This window comes from Lampris incognitus, chromosome 6 (genome assembly GCF_029633865.1).
Source record: "Lampris incognitus isolate fLamInc1 chromosome 6, fLamInc1.hap2, whole genome shotgun sequence".
Lineage (NCBI taxonomy): Eukaryota > Metazoa > Chordata > Actinopteri > Lampriformes > Lampridae > Lampris > Lampris incognitus.
The window spans coordinates 63,933,107-63,948,241 of record NC_079216.1 but is presented as its reverse complement, the minus strand read 5'-3'; the positions used below and the strand labels follow the sequence as shown (position 1 = coordinate 63,948,241).

The 15,135-nt window shown below is 50.9% G+C and overlaps 1 protein-coding gene across 1 annotated transcript in view; it reads left to right on the top strand.

Annotated features, from left to right (window-relative positions):
- igf1ra (insulin-like growth factor 1a receptor) overlaps window positions 1-15,135 on the top strand; it is a 59,307-nt gene that overhangs the window by 9,217 nt on the left and 34,955 nt on the right. Inside the window, 2 exon segments of the mRNA XM_056282543.1 lie at window positions 1,353-1,916; window positions 9,020-9,045. Of these exon segments, the coding sequence (XP_056138518.1) occupies window positions 1,353-1,916; window positions 9,020-9,045 (590 nt within the window).

Here is a 15,135-nt window from a genome sequence, read left to right as displayed (position 1 = left end):
TTGGCTGGAGACGGAGAAGTTGCCGCTCCGGCTGCCAGAATGCGCGCGCGCGCGCATACTGTGCGTGACGTAGGCCGCGAAAGGGTCCGCGAGAGAATTTTCCAGATTTCAACTGTGAAACTGTTTGTTTTCGGAAAAGTTGCCAGCTTAGCGGCGCTCATTCCCACGACGAGAATACCTTCGCGACTAAGCTGCAATTACTTCGCAGCTGTAGTCACTGACAGGCATATTAAAAGCAGAGATGATTGTCATCAATAATAAAGGCTTTCTTTGGTGTGTGTGTGCGCGCGCGCGCGTGTGTGTGCGCGCGTGCGTGCGCGCGCACATGTGTGGTATCAGAGGACGCTCCAGGCATTGCGGTTTCATGTGTTGTTTTCTGTGTGCAGAGCAGAGACGGATAGCTTTTTCAAACACCGGGGTTATCCAAGGTGACAGAGGGGGGGGGAGGGAAAGAAGCTTTTTGAGAGAAGAGAGCGTTCACGGTCTGAAATATCGTACACATTGTGTGCCCTTAAATGTTTACCGGCGTCCCAACAAAGACCTCCAAAGTCTGCTTTGTCTTGGAAGACCTCGGATGACTTGGGTTGTTAATATTTCTCCTTCGACACAATGAGAACGCTCGCCTGGGATGGTCTCTCTCTCTCTCTCTCTCTCTCTCTCTCTCTCTCTCTCTCTCTCTCTCTCTCTCGCTCTCTTTAGACCTTTCTTCTCGAGCTCGGGAGGAGAACAGAGGGCCAAATGAATAGTTGCTCTCGTGACACAAAGAACAGTCACTTTTTATACTTATTGTAGCCATATCCAAAGTTTTCTCAGCACTGCAAAACAAGGCCTTTGAGCACTGTTTATGCATTGCATCTATATCTGTATTCTTTCTAAATTCTGTTACTGCATGTGACATATTACTTGCACAGTATACTTGCTTGTTGTCTTTATGATGATTATCACGATATCTTAAGGAAAACGCACTCTTAAATGACCCGCAGGATGAATATTCTTGTCAAAACTTTGTTATTGTTAGTTATTTTGTAATACTCTCTACTACTACTTTCGGCTGCTCCCGTTAGGGGTCGCCACAGCGGATCATCCGATGTCTTATTTATGATCCGCATATTTGATTTGGCAAAGATTTTACGCCGGATGCCCTTCCTGACGCAACCCTCCCCATTTGTCCGGGCTTGGGACCGGCACTAAGGATGCACTGGCTTGTGCATCCTCGGTGGCTGGGTTTTATTTTGTAATACTCTCTTTCCCATATATTCTGATTGGTACAATGCTTCCTTGTATGTTGTGTGCCGTGATTTAGAGAATGGGATTATAACTTGCCCCTCTCTCCCTTTCTGCACCTCTTTCAGTCTGTGGTCCAAGTATCGACATCCGCAACGAGATCAGCGCGTTCAAGCGGTTGGAGAACTGCACGGTGGTGGAGGGCTTCCTGCAGATCCTCCTCATCTCCGACAAGACCAACAACCTCAACCAGGAGCTGTTCCGCACGCTCAGCTTCCCCAAGCTGACCGTCATCACCGACTACCTTCTTCTTTTCCGCGTCTCGGGCCTGGACAGCCTCAGCACACTCTTCCCCAACCTCAGCGTCATCCGTGGGCGAAACCTCTTCTACAACTATGCCCTGGTGATCTATGAGATGACCAGCCTGAAAGACATCGGTCTGTACAACTTAAGAAACATCACCCGAGGGGCCATCCGGATCGAGAAGAACCCTGAGCTTTGCTACCTGCACTCGGTGGACTGGTCCCTCATCATGGACGCTGAGATCAACAATGTAATCAATGGGAATAAGCAGTCCAAGGAATGCGGGGACGTCTGCCCAGGCATCATGGAGGACAACCCTCTGTGTCAGCAAACCATGTTCAAAGACAGTTACAACTACCGCTGCTGGACTTCCAATCAGTGTCAGAAAGGTAAGCTAACAGCCTGGTGCTCTTATTAATGCCACACCATTTCTCCTCAGAGACTTGGCAAACAAGCACAAGGCACGCGAGGTGGCCTGGGACCTTGTTTCATTCACCCTTTGTTTTCAAGATCTCTGTTCATTGCTGGACAAGTGATCCGTGTCTTCTACAAATGTTTTTTTTCTCAAGTAGACTATTTTGCCCATATTTGAGCAATATTTTGCACCCCTCCCTCGTGTGATACGAGAAAACGTAGGCGTGCCTTTGATTCTAGATCGGTAGGATTCAACCTCACAAAACACGATGAAATTGTGCATTTCTTCACCAGCCAACAAATCCCGTGAATCTGTGCGATGTTTTCACTTCATTTCCGTCTGGCTACAGGATTGTCCATGGGCCGCTGAAAACATTTCCCCTCTGTTCATTATTGAGACCTTCACTTTAGAGCAGGCTATTTGTGGAATGAGGGATGGCTGTATATATATATACATATATACATATATATATATACATATATATATATATATATATATATCTCACTAGGTATTAGAAAGGCATAATCATTTCAGTTTAGAGTTGCTCTGCAAAGGAATGAACTCGTCTACCTGTGTAGACCATGTCAGTTAAATATTTGCCTTAGGGACTGTATGAAATTTATGGAAGTTGGTATATGGTAGAATGCTGTGGGAAGGTCATGCATGCTTAAAATCAACCTGGGGTAGAAGCGGATGTTTTCTAAAACAGCACATGGTTATGCAATTTTCTATACGTTGGACTCCTTAACGTCTGGGAGTGTGCGAGTCTTAATTTGGTTCTGCATCGTCTTTGTCCGGTTCGTCCCAGTCAGCGATACGGTCGTAAATGCTTGTCTGAAAGAGTCAGGAGGCAAATGGGGAAAACTAGGTCACCTGTTTTGGGCCCATGCCTGTTCTAAACTAGAGAGCACTTGTATTAGCCCAAGTTATATCTTTGTGTCTAAGCCTGTTTCACACACAGACCTGGAAATAGCAGTCAGTGAATCTTACAGTCAGGTCCTGTGAGCAAACATGTTTGTAGTGTTTGCCATTCAAACCGAAGAATGGCGTAAGGGCTCGGGGTTCCGGTTTGGGTTTCTGTTGCTTGGTTAAAGAAATAAAATAAAAATCGTATGAATGTGTCTGTAGCCACTTATCAACATTTTTTGATAAGTTACTTAATTGTGTCCTTTGGCTATCATTTTTCTTCTACTTGCTGGCCAACTTCTGGAGTGTTATTAATATTCATCAAGGATGCTCTCAGAGTCACAGAAAACTATTTTTACGGTGAAAAATAGCCGTTAATGTTTATGTCACAGGTCCAAATAACTCCGGGGGATAAAACAGCTTGATTGTTTTTGATGATGCTAATCAACGTAGCTAATGCTTCATGCTACCTAGTTACTAGCACCCTATCGGGTAATTTAGGTATGGTAGCGTGTTTAGTTGGCCCACACTAGCCCTTCCCAGACGGAATGCTGTGTAGGCCTACATTTCCTGTGCACCGTTGGAGAGAAGAGGTTTCTGGCTATGTGGCTCACAGATGTGCACACCTCCAAACTCTTACTTGCACGTTAAGCACGTCAGCCGGACTACGCGCCTAACCAGCACTAACTGGTCGAGCAGGGAGGGCTATCTGCTAGCACAACGTAAGAAGAAACCTCCATTAGCAACGACATGAACTGACACAATTCCCTACAACGGGTACGCACCTAGAGTTTTTGCTCTTCGTTTTGTTTCCTTTTCCAGGTTTCTTTGGTTATTCCTGTGTAATCTGATTTTTTGTGAATGCGGACACCACCCTCACGGGCTCATGATCTTGCATTGTTCGACAATGACGGGCAAACTCCTGCAAAGTTTGGTGTCAAGGCATGAAGCAAAGATGTGGCTTGAGCTCACTGGCAAAGTGCAGTTTAGTCATCTCCGTCATTAGTTCACCTTCCAAGAGGTTTCCCAGCATAGAGTAATTAACATGAACACTATATATATATCAATAGAGTAATTAACACTGACACTATAAATATATATAATGATAGAGTAATTAACACTGACACTATAGCTATATATATATATAATAGAGAAATTAACACTGACACTATAGCTATATATATATAATAATAGAGTAATTAACACTGACACTATGACACTATAGCTATATATATATATATATATATATATATATAATAGAGTAATTAACACTGACTATAGATATTTATATAATAATAGAGTAATTAACACTGACACTATAGATATATATAATAATAGAGAAATTTACACTGACACTGTAGATATATATATAATAATAGAGTAATTAACATTAACACTATATATATACAATAGAGTAATTAACATTAACACTATATATATATATATATAATAATAATAGAGTAATTAACACTGATGTTCAAATATTAAGTGTATTTTTAGAGTACTTTGGAACGGTGGAAAAACTGAAGAGCACATCTGTCTTGGTATGTATTGCCTTTACAGTCCGGGCGAGTGGACATGCTTGCTTGTTTCCCTCCCGGCACCCCTTCATTTCATTTTGTAAAGCGGACTGCAGAGGGACTACTCAACAGCTGCTGATATTGCAGTAAAAGATGTTATTTTGACTGTTGATCTTGTGATTTAAAAAAAAATAAATAATTTTTTTGCGTGTGTTTCGAAAGGAAATGTAGCTAAATTAGTGTTTAAACCAAGTTTAATTTAATTTAATTGTTCTATTTTACAGATTGGTGTGTTTTTAGAAATTCCTGCTTGTTTCCTATAATTTACTCTTTATTAATTTGCAGTGATTATACACAGATTTGGATAAAAAGCATAATGTGGCGTTAAAAAGAGGCGTCTCCGTGGGCATTTAACCTCCTTGACTAGTTCTCTTTCATTCAGCAGCGAGATTAACTTGACGGAAGTGGTCATTTGTACACACCGTCATAAAAGTCATTACTGTTTGGTACGATCATTTCTATAGTGATAACACAGTCAGCCAAATTGCCCGGCGCAAGGTCCATATTTTCCAAACCCCGACTAACTGAACAAATAAAACGGAGCCTTATCTTATCCGAGCTGATGGACGTGTCAGAGCTACACTTCAGCACAGGTAATTAACAGCTATCAAGATGTCGGCCGTGAAATAAACAGCCCCGTGATTTTATGGCACATGTTCACGAGTTTGTCAGAGGCGAATCGTGTTTCAAAATTTGCAAAACTGAGATAATGAGCGTCCGTGACGAAATATGCTTCTAGATGTGACCAGAGGACACGTAACTGTGAGCTTGTTGATGACGAGATGAAAAAGTGGTGAGGCTGTGGCATTCTGGGTGCTCTCGCCGCTGCTGCTGCTGCTCTCTGCAGTCTTTCTTAGCAGATGCTGAAGTTAATGTGCGAGTGAGAAAGTGATATCAGTGCCGTGGTATGGACCAGCTGCGATGCCGCCCTGTAACTGTTTGTTTTGCTTTGACTATTACACACTATAGTGCTTGAAAGATGGTCTCTCTCTCTCTCTCTCTAACCCTGCTGTATCTCAGCGATGTGAATCAGAGGTATGCAGATGCAAGTTTTTGCTTGGCGAAGGAGCGGAGTTGAACCTCACTCGGAGTAGCTGGCGAGGAAAATACGGCTCCTACTCTTGCTTAGCGTCAGCTCCCCTGTCCTCTCATCGACGTGGGACGGCGGTGGGAAAACCTCCCCCCAGGGCCTTGTCCGTCGAAGACCTGTGTGCGGCTCCCATGGTCAGCTGGCAGCCTCAAACGCCACCCTCCTTCCTCTCCCAGACCCTTAGAACAAATAGTGGAAGTCAACCTCTAAGCCATTCCTCAGTGACCGCCTCTGTTTCTATAGACCAGCCGTAGACTGTTTATTGTTGTGTTTTCATTTTATGGACGTGCTATGTGTCTGATTGATTATATTCAGAATGCGCTGAAGAGAACCCCACGCATGTTATTGTTAGTCGAAAAGAGTTATTTTTAGCTTAAATGGTGGTCGTGGATGGGAAAATGTTTGGGGCATCGGGGAGTTATGCGATATGTGCGAGAAAAACAAATTCCCCCCCCTCGATGCGTCCTTTAAGATTGTAATCAGTTGTGTTTTGAGGTTTTCACAATGACCATCGAGTCATATTGGCATCCCCAACCCCCCCCCCCTCCCAACAAAAGAAGATACATAACGAAAGCTTCTGTTGTTTTCTGTCATTGCACTTGAGAGAGCCAGAGTATTGTTTGAAGCGGTTCCCTTCCCTCTGAGGCCCAGGCCGAGGTCAGGGTGAAATGCATTCGCTGGGAGGACCTTGAGGGCTCAAGGCCGCAGATAAAGGCGTCAGCAACTGCAAAGTTGAAGGAGACGAGCGATGAGTGACGTAGTAATGGGAACGAGGTTGGCGGTGCGAGCATCACGGCTAGTCGTCTGTTAATATTCAGGGCTTAATGCGGAGAAGAGACCCCCCCCCCCCAACTCCTCTCGCTCACTCTCTCTCTCTCTCTCTTTGAAGGCTTGATGTCGTATACCTCTCTCTCCCTCCCACCTCAGGTCCCTCCCTATCCCTTCACCCCTCTGCATAATTGCCTTGTTTTTCTCCCGTACAGATGTTCCTTCAAGGGCATGCAGTGGTTTTCTAGTCAATACAGACCAGTCTCCTCTTTAATTACGGAACATGAGGAACGGAGTGCTGTCTGCCTGGTTACACTACCCTAGCCTCTGGGCCCTCTGGGCCACATGGAAACACAACACGACTCCTTCCTGTTTGTTCGCTCTCTAGATACAGCTTCAGACAAACATCACGGCAACTAAAATCGTGGGCTCAGCGTTAGATTAGGTAGCAGTCGGTTCCCTCGTCGGTGGACGTAAACACAAGGGCAACTGTCGGCCCAGGGTAAACCGAGTTGATGCTGGACTTGCGACCGCATGGCAACGGGAGTGGCCGTGTGAGGAAGTGAAGATCGGAGCACAGGTCCTGGGTGCTTTTTAGAGGCAGGCGGCGATGCATGGAGAGGCCCTAGCAGAGGATCCATGTGGGGAGGGGGAGGGGGAGGGGGGGGAGGCTAAAGGGGGAAATGTTCGAGAAATGTCAGGTATACGCGCCGCACAGTGGTCTCCCCGCCAACACACAGACCTCGAGAGCTGAAAAACACACCCTGGCTCTCTCCTCTTTTACCTCCTCGTCCTCTTTCCCACTCCGTCTTCACTTCCATCTTCCGTCCAACGCCCCGCCTCACTTCCCTCTCTTTATACCCTTCCTTCACGCCCGCTGTCTTCCCCTTCTATTCATTTGTTGGCTCAGTCTGTCCCTCAGCTGTCTAGGCTGGATTTCGTCTCGCGTTGCCCTTGTCAGTTCTTTAGCCGGAGCTTCCTCCTTTCCTTACTCTTTTCTTCCCACTCTCTCCTGCTGGCTTTATCAGATGTTGTTAACAGCTCTGGCCGTCAGATATCTCTCCACTGTTTACTTGTCAGAAGCGTTCTCTCATCACTTTAGTGGCGGCCGACCAGCTTGTTTGGCTGACTCTGATTCCTGTGACATTGCGCGCTGTTTGCTTTGAGTTTGCGGGTCCCGTGACCGAGTGTGCTCCCCGGGCCGGCCTCAAATAGGCCCCTCAGGTCTTTGAGTTCCAGACAGGCATGTCCCCCATCCCTTGGAGCAGAGCCAGCCTCGAGACAGGTCTGGGGCTCTCGTTTGCGGGGCCGACAAGCAGAGAAGCCCGCTGCCTTCTTTAGACCCCGGGTCTCGGGTCAGGTCAGCGCTCGGCACAGAGGCGCACGGGTGCACGTTCACCCATCCTGTCATTGCTCACATTTCTTCTCTATGCGTCAGAATATTAACTTACCGAACGCCCAGCTTCGCGTGCACTCTGGTTACGAGTCGGCTTTCTCAACCGGTGCCCTTTACCCGTGCTCGATTTGAGAAATCTCGTGTTCCAAATGCTGCAAATTGATATCGACTGCGAAATGGCAGGAGTCAAGTCTCCGGCTAAATAAATAAAAATGTTAATTATTGCAGCCGCGCTCGACTGCGCCTCACCTACAGTAGTTGCCTTTGCCTTTTGAACAAGTTGGGCTCGTTCCATTCATACAGTCGAGGAATAATAAAAAAAAAAAATAGAAATCTGTGGTATTAGCTTGAACACGAGTCTGGGGGAGCGCTAGCTAGTGCTGAAAGATGACAGTCGGGGTGAGGAGACTGACTGTGCTGTGCTATGCCATGCGGAGCCTGAGCTCTTGTGTGTCCTTGTACTGAACCCAGAAGAAACCCAGCAGAGCAAAGAGCATTTAGAAGTCTTAGCAGTTGGCAGAAAACCTCCTCTAGCCTCGGAGAGTTTTGCATTTGATAATATGTTTACTCCCCGCATGCCAGAGACCCACTTGATATCACTGCTCCGAGTGCTCTGACCTGCGTCCAGCGGGCAGCGGGGGGAAAACCATTTCAGAGTACACACTTTCACAGTCACGCAGGCTCAGGAAGCCACGCCGCTCTTTTTTTTTGTTGTTTTTTTTTGTAAGCGGTGTGGTTGAAATCTGCAGGTTTTTTGATGAAACGGCAAATAGAATAACTCTTTCGCCTCGCCGATGACCGTTATAATTTCCTACTCGTCTTAATGAATGTGCAGGAATGCAAAAGTGTGTTTGTAAAGTAATCTTGTGAAACAGATGTCCCAGCTATGGAATGCATTGGGGGGGGGGGGGAGGGGGGGGAGATAAATTTAAGAACTTTGAAGGGCGAGGGGACGGGGAAGGGGGGGGGGGGAAACGGATGTGCCGTACAGCCAGTCACAAGTTTTAGTAAATGATACTTCAATAGTATCACAAACGTGCCAATGCCACGAATAGTTAAACATTCAGTTTTTTCCCATTTTGTTGTTTTCCTGGCCAGCTAAACCAATTCCCCCCCCCCCAAAAATGTTAATGAGGAAATGTAAATAAATTACGGAAGACACCGAAAGCATGAGCGACGTAGGAACTTTCTGGAGGTGAATAATTCCGGGTGGCAAGACGCACGTGAGGTGACCAAACGGTATAAAAGTTTCAACTCCCAGCGCACGCAGGCCTGGAGATGGGATTTACTGATACTTCAGCCATTATAGCCATAAACGTGGAGTCTGAAGGAGTGAGTCTGCCCCTAGAAGAGATTATATAAGGTAGGAATTCTTCTGGCTGAGTCACGGCAGTTGTGAGGGGACGGCGAGGGGAAAAACACCCACGGTATGGGCCATATGTATGGGCGACATGTCCCGGGACACACAGGAACGGTTTGTTAGGGGTGGGTAGTAGGAGCTGCACACATGGGAGGTGGTGTGTGTCCGTTTTGCCCGAGAGCTTTCGGGAGTTTCCGTGCCGAGGTGCGCCGACATTGTTTTGCAGTTTATGTTTAACCGACACAATCTCGGGGAGTTCTTGCGCGGCACGGACGGAAGCTCTTCGATTCCCGGACTTTTTCCGAGGCTTATCGAAGAAGGCCCCGCTGAGGTGAGATTGCAGCTTTGGAAAACTCGGTGCTTTCCTGTGGTACAGGCTTCACGGTGACTCAGTGCCCACACATCCTATCCTCCTCCTCCTCCTCCTCCTCCGCCCGCTCCTCCGCCCCCACCCCCCCCCCCTCACCCTCCTCCTTCCACTCTGCGAGCTGTGCTCCATTTTGTACAAAGCTCAGGCGGTGTGCCAGTGGGCCATGCCAAAGAGATAACACCTGTGCCGATCAGGCTCGTTCACACGTGCCCTCCCGTACCCCCCCACCCCCACCCCCCCCCCCCCCCCCCCCCCCACTAAAAGACGGCATAACCAGATGCACCTTTTCTCGCCTCCTCTGCCCCGCTCAGTGGGTTTACCGGGGGGCTTCGTTAGAGAGAGGTCAAGGTCAATTTTATTTGTACAGCCCGGTATCCCAAATTACAAATTTGCCCCCGGGGGCTTTACAGCAACACAACACCCTGTCCTTAGACCCTCGCGTCGGATAGGGAACATCTCCCCCAAAAAAGAACAAACAACCTTTAGCAGGGAGGAAAAAACAGGAAGAAACCTCCGGGAGAGCGACGGCGGGGGGCGGGGGGGGATCTCTCTCCCAAGATGGACAGCGTGTAATGGAAGTTGTGTTTACGCAATTTGCACAATACAACACTGCAAGAGATAACAGAATTATAATGGAAATTAGGGGGTGGGTGGGGGGTGGGGGGTGGGGGTGGGGGTGGGGGGCAAACAAAACATGAAAATCCCTGTCCACTCCGTGCTTGCTTACTGCCATGTCGATATCCTCGCCCCTGCGCCGCGGCGGCCAGATGTGCTGCGGCTCCGCCACACATCAGGGCGCCGGGTTCCCTAGGCAACCGATGTGCGGAGCCGTGAGCGCAAGAAGGATGTGATCAGCCGCCCCCGGTCACGGCTAACCCTCCCCTCCCCCCCCCCCCCCTCCCCGGCCCTGCCGACACCGTGTCCCCCGGGAGGACGGCGTACCCTCGATCCTCCGTTGTGTTGTCCCCAAGCGAACCCAACAGCGGGCGGGGCATAGGCAGGTGTTCGTGCTGGGGGGAGGGCATTCTGCAGCGGCGTTGTGCGTTCCCCATCTTTCCATGGCCGCCACCGCCTCTCGGTGTTATTGTGCAGACCTCGGTCGCCGGCGCTGCCTCTGGGAAGACATCTCTACGCGAGCGCCGTTTGTGCCGTACCTCTACCGGGGACCGTAATTGCGCCGTAGTGGTAAACATATACTTAGGCGCGATATTCTCTGCAGTTTGCCGTACGCGTTCCCAGAGGTTTCCTCGGAAAACGGCGCGTCTCCATGGGAGTTTTCCTCGGTGTTCTGTTTGCGCTGGCGCAACGTGTCTCGCTGTTTGTCCTGCTGTGTGCGCACACAGGGGTTGCATGTGTGTTTGCGTGTCCCTCGGTCTGTCTCAGTCCATTCCATCCACACCCCTCCCCCTCCCCCTCCCCCCTCCCCCCTCCCCTCCCCTGGCCTCTGCCACATTTTCTCCCATCTAGGTCACATTCATAAATGTCATTCTCGGGGAACTCTAAGCCAGTGATCTTAGTAGTTTCACCCCAAAACAGAGGCCTTCTTCACTAAGCACCCAGAACCTGGGCCCTCTCAGGAGCGGGGCGGGGTGGGGGTGGGGGGGTGGGGGGGGGATCTGTTTGGTTACAAATAGCTTTTCTGCTCAATTGGTTTTATTGGTTGCCTTTGGACTTTGCGAGTCGGGGAACGTGAGTGGCGAGTGTGATCGGTCAGAATGGAATTCCTTCCACCTCACGCTTTAATTTGTTTGAGTTCCTCCCAAAAAAGCAAAATTGAACATGTTCCGTTTGCTTCGCTGCACGGGGGGGGGGGGGGGGGGGGAGTGCAAGGGGAGACTCGTGAAAGGCCGCAGACGCACGTCGGCCGCCGCCGCCGCCGCCGCCGCCGCTAGCTTTTTGACGTCAACAACGGCGTCTTTCTCGTGCGCAATTTCAATTTGATTGCAGCTTAGCAAAGTTTATTCACAATAATACGGTTATACAGCGTGTTATTGTCCTTTGTGTGACTAGCGGGGGCTTATTGTCCATTGATAGCCGACCCTGTGAGCTTATCCGACTCCTGTCCTCCGCGGCCTACAAAGGGCTCCTCTCAAAGTGCTGACAGATTGGCCTCTTTTCCTAGGTTTCCTCTCGTAGCCTGATTGACCAAAATAGGCTCTATGTGACACGCCGCTTGTATTCAGAGAGACACACTTATACCAACAAGCATGCGCGCACACACACACACACACACACACACACACACACACACTTACACACATTTCACGACTTGTCTCACGTGCCATTTGACATCCTCCTACTTTGACAAATTTCCCCAGCATGTGCCCAGGTTGTGTGTGTGTGTGTCTGTGTGTGTGTGTGTGTGTGTGTGAATGAGAGTGAGTGTTTTGTGCCTAACTGGCAACTCCAGTGTATGTAGTGTGGAGCCAGCCAGCCTGATGCCTATTTGAGCGCCCCCTCCCCCCTCCCCCCCGCCCCCCCTCCCCCCCCCCGTGCCTCTCGTGGTAGCCTGCCTGCTGCCCTCCTCGCCGTGCAGCGCGGAAGCTGTGACTCATCCTTTGCTCTCAACACTCATTCATAAATCTAGTGTGAATACTATAACTTCCTCCGGCTGTGCTGTGGGGGCCCCCTGGCTCCGTGGTGGGTTCCGCTCAGACCCGCTGGAAATGGCAGGAAGGAGAAGGGCTATCTCCCCTTGTTAGTGACACTCCTCGCAGAGGTGCGAGAGAGGGGTGCCCGTGCCTGTCCTTGGTGGCTGAACCGTGCACTTTTTCCCGCCCGCCCGTCTGTCTGCCTGCGTCCCTGTCTGCCTGCCTGCGTGCCTGTCTGCCTGCATCCCTGTCTGTCTGCCTGCATCCCTGTCTGTCTGCCTGCATCCCTGTCTGTCTGCCTGCGTCCCTGTCTGTCTGCCTGCATCCCTGTCTGTCTGCCTGCGTCCCTGTCTGTCTGCCTGCGTCCCTGTCTGCCTGCGTCCCTGTCTGCCTGCATCCCTGTCTGTCTGCCTGCATCCCTGTCTGTCTGCCTGCGTCCCTGTCTGCCTGCATCCCTGTCTGTCTGCCTGCGTCCCTGTCTGTCTGCCTGCATCCCTGTCTGTCTGCCTGCATCCCTGTCTGCCTGCGTCCCTGTCTGTCTGCCTGCATCCCTGTCTGTCTGCCTGCGTCCCTGTCTGCCTGCATCCCTGTCTGTCTGCCTGCATCCCTGTCTGTCTGCCTGCGTCCCTGTCTGCCTGCATCCCTGTCTGTCTGCCTGCGTCCCTGTCTGTCTGCCTGCGTCCCTGTCTGCCTGCATCCTGTCTGTCTGCCTGCATCCCTGTCTGTCTGCGTCCCTGTCTGTCTGCCTGCGTCCCTAGTCTGCCTGCGTCCCTGTCTGCCTGCATCCCTGTCTGTCTGCCTGCATCCCTGTCTGCCTGCGTCCCTGTCTGCCTGCGTCCCTGTCTGTCTGCCTGCATCCCTGTCTGCCTGCGTCCCTGTCTGCCTGCATCCCTGTCTGTCTGCCTGCATCCCTGTCTGCCTGCATCCCTGTCTGTCTGCCTGCGTCCCTGTCTGCCTGCATCCCTGTCTGTCTGCCTGCATCCCTGTCTGTCTGCATCCCTGTCTGTCTGCCTGCATCCTGTCTGCCTGCGTCCCTGTCTGCCTGCATCCCTGTCTGTCTGCCTGCATCCCTGTCTGCCTGCGTCCCTGTCTGCCTGCATCCCTGTCTGTCTGCCTGCATCCCTGTCTGCCTGCATCCCTGTCTGTCTGCCTGCGTCCCTGTCTGCCTGCATCCCTGTCTGTCTGCCTGCATCCCTGTCTGTCTGCCTGCATCCCTGTCTGCCTGCATCCCTGTCTGTCTGCCTGCGTCCCTGTCTGCCTGCATCCCTGTCTGCCTGCATCCCTGTCTGTCTGCCTGCATCCCTGTCTGTCTGCCTGCGTCCCTTTCTGCCTGCATCCCTGTCTGCCTGCGTCCCTGTCTGTCTGCATCCCTGTCTGCCTGCATCCCTGTCTGTCTGCCTGCGTCCCTGTCTGCCTGCATCCCTGTCTGCCTGCATCCCTGTCTGTCTGCCTGCATCCCTGTCTGTCTGCCTGCGTCCCTTTTCTGCCTGCATCCCTGTCTGCCTGCGTCCCTGTCTGTCTGCCTGCGTCCCTGTCTGTCTGCCTGCGTCCCTGTCTGTCTGTCTGCGTCCCCCTACCCCGGTGCATATTGGGCCAGCCGTTTGCTCACCGCCGGCAGGCTTGCCACCGGCCAGGGAGATAATGCACCATGGCTGCGAGGTAGTTCTCAGAGCACAGGTTAATTCCACAATGGAGGGGGGGGGGGGACCCTCCTGCCGACAAATCTGTTGTGCAGAGGCAAGGGACACACTACACCCTGTAGTGTGTCCACACAGGGTGGACACACTACAGGGTGGACACACTACACCCTGTAGTGTGTCCACACAGGGTGGACACACTACAGGGGTGTAGCGCGTCCCGTTGTCAGAACGACATCTAATCAACGGTCGGGGGGGTCGTAGAAGAACCTCGCCTTTCCCGGCTGCATTTCTGTGCCTCACGTGTGTGCGCACGTGTTTGTGTGTGTGTGTGTGTGTGTAGCTGCGGCACAGAGGCGTTTGTCGGAGGTGATGTTGCAGTTCGCAGCCTGTGTGCGACTGGCTCTTTGAAGGCAGATCCTCTTCCTCCGGGCATGTCGGTGTGTGTCTGTGCGGGACGTGTCTTGTTTGGAGCCAGGGTGCTCGTAGGCTCCGCGGAGAAGCCTGGACGTGGGGGGGTTGTGAGCTCAAGGCGCGTTGATGGGGGCTACGGCTACACAATGACTGTCTCTACACAATGAAACACATCCGCACAATAATGGCAGACTTGTTGCTGAAGACTAGTTACTCCGTGTTGCCAGAAATTGAGATGAGTCATTGGGTCTTTTGGGGTGTGTAGGTTGTGCGTGTGCCTCTGCATCTTGAGTGTGTTTGCACTAGGCGCGTGTGGTGTGTGTGGTGTGTGTGTGTGTGCGTGTGCGTGTATGCACTGGCTGTTTTTTTACGTGTGCAAAAAGAGATATCAAGCAGGCCACAGCGTGCCTGCAGTGGTCCACCGTCTGTTCTTTTTCCTAGCTTTTGCACATGAGGGAGATGAAAGGGCATCATAAAATTACAAAGGAAATCTTATTGGGTTACTCATCTAATTGAAACACCACTGACACACACACACACACAAACACACACACACACACACACAAACACAAGCCTTTCTTGAACCTGCCGAGCTTAGTCTCCACTAGGTGGATCCACAACAAAAAGCCCCAAACCGGTCCGGTCTCAGTCACCCCCGCGCTGTCCTATTTCAGCATCGACACCCATTTAGCCAGTCTAGATTGTTTAAAGACTGTCGGACATGAGTCGGCTCTCTGTCAATGAATGGGGAATGACCTTGACCCTGTCTGGTGCCTCCCTTCCCTCTCTCTCCTCAGCTTGTTTGGGTGGGATCCCCAGGGCCCAGTGCAGTTTGTCAGCACCCAGCCCTAATGGGCACAGGTGGCTGGGGCTCCTCTTCCTCCTCCAGCCCTCTGGCCCTGGCTCTCTTGGCAGCTCCTGCGGCTCCTTGGCTTGCCGCCCCAATGGGCCACTCCAACACAGCAATCACCAGTTGGTGCTTTGTTCGCATCGGGGTGGCCGAGGATGAAATATGGCTCTTAAACTCTGAGAAATGGCCGCTCCCGTGGAGAAATTCGGCCGGCGCTTAATGGGCAGAATG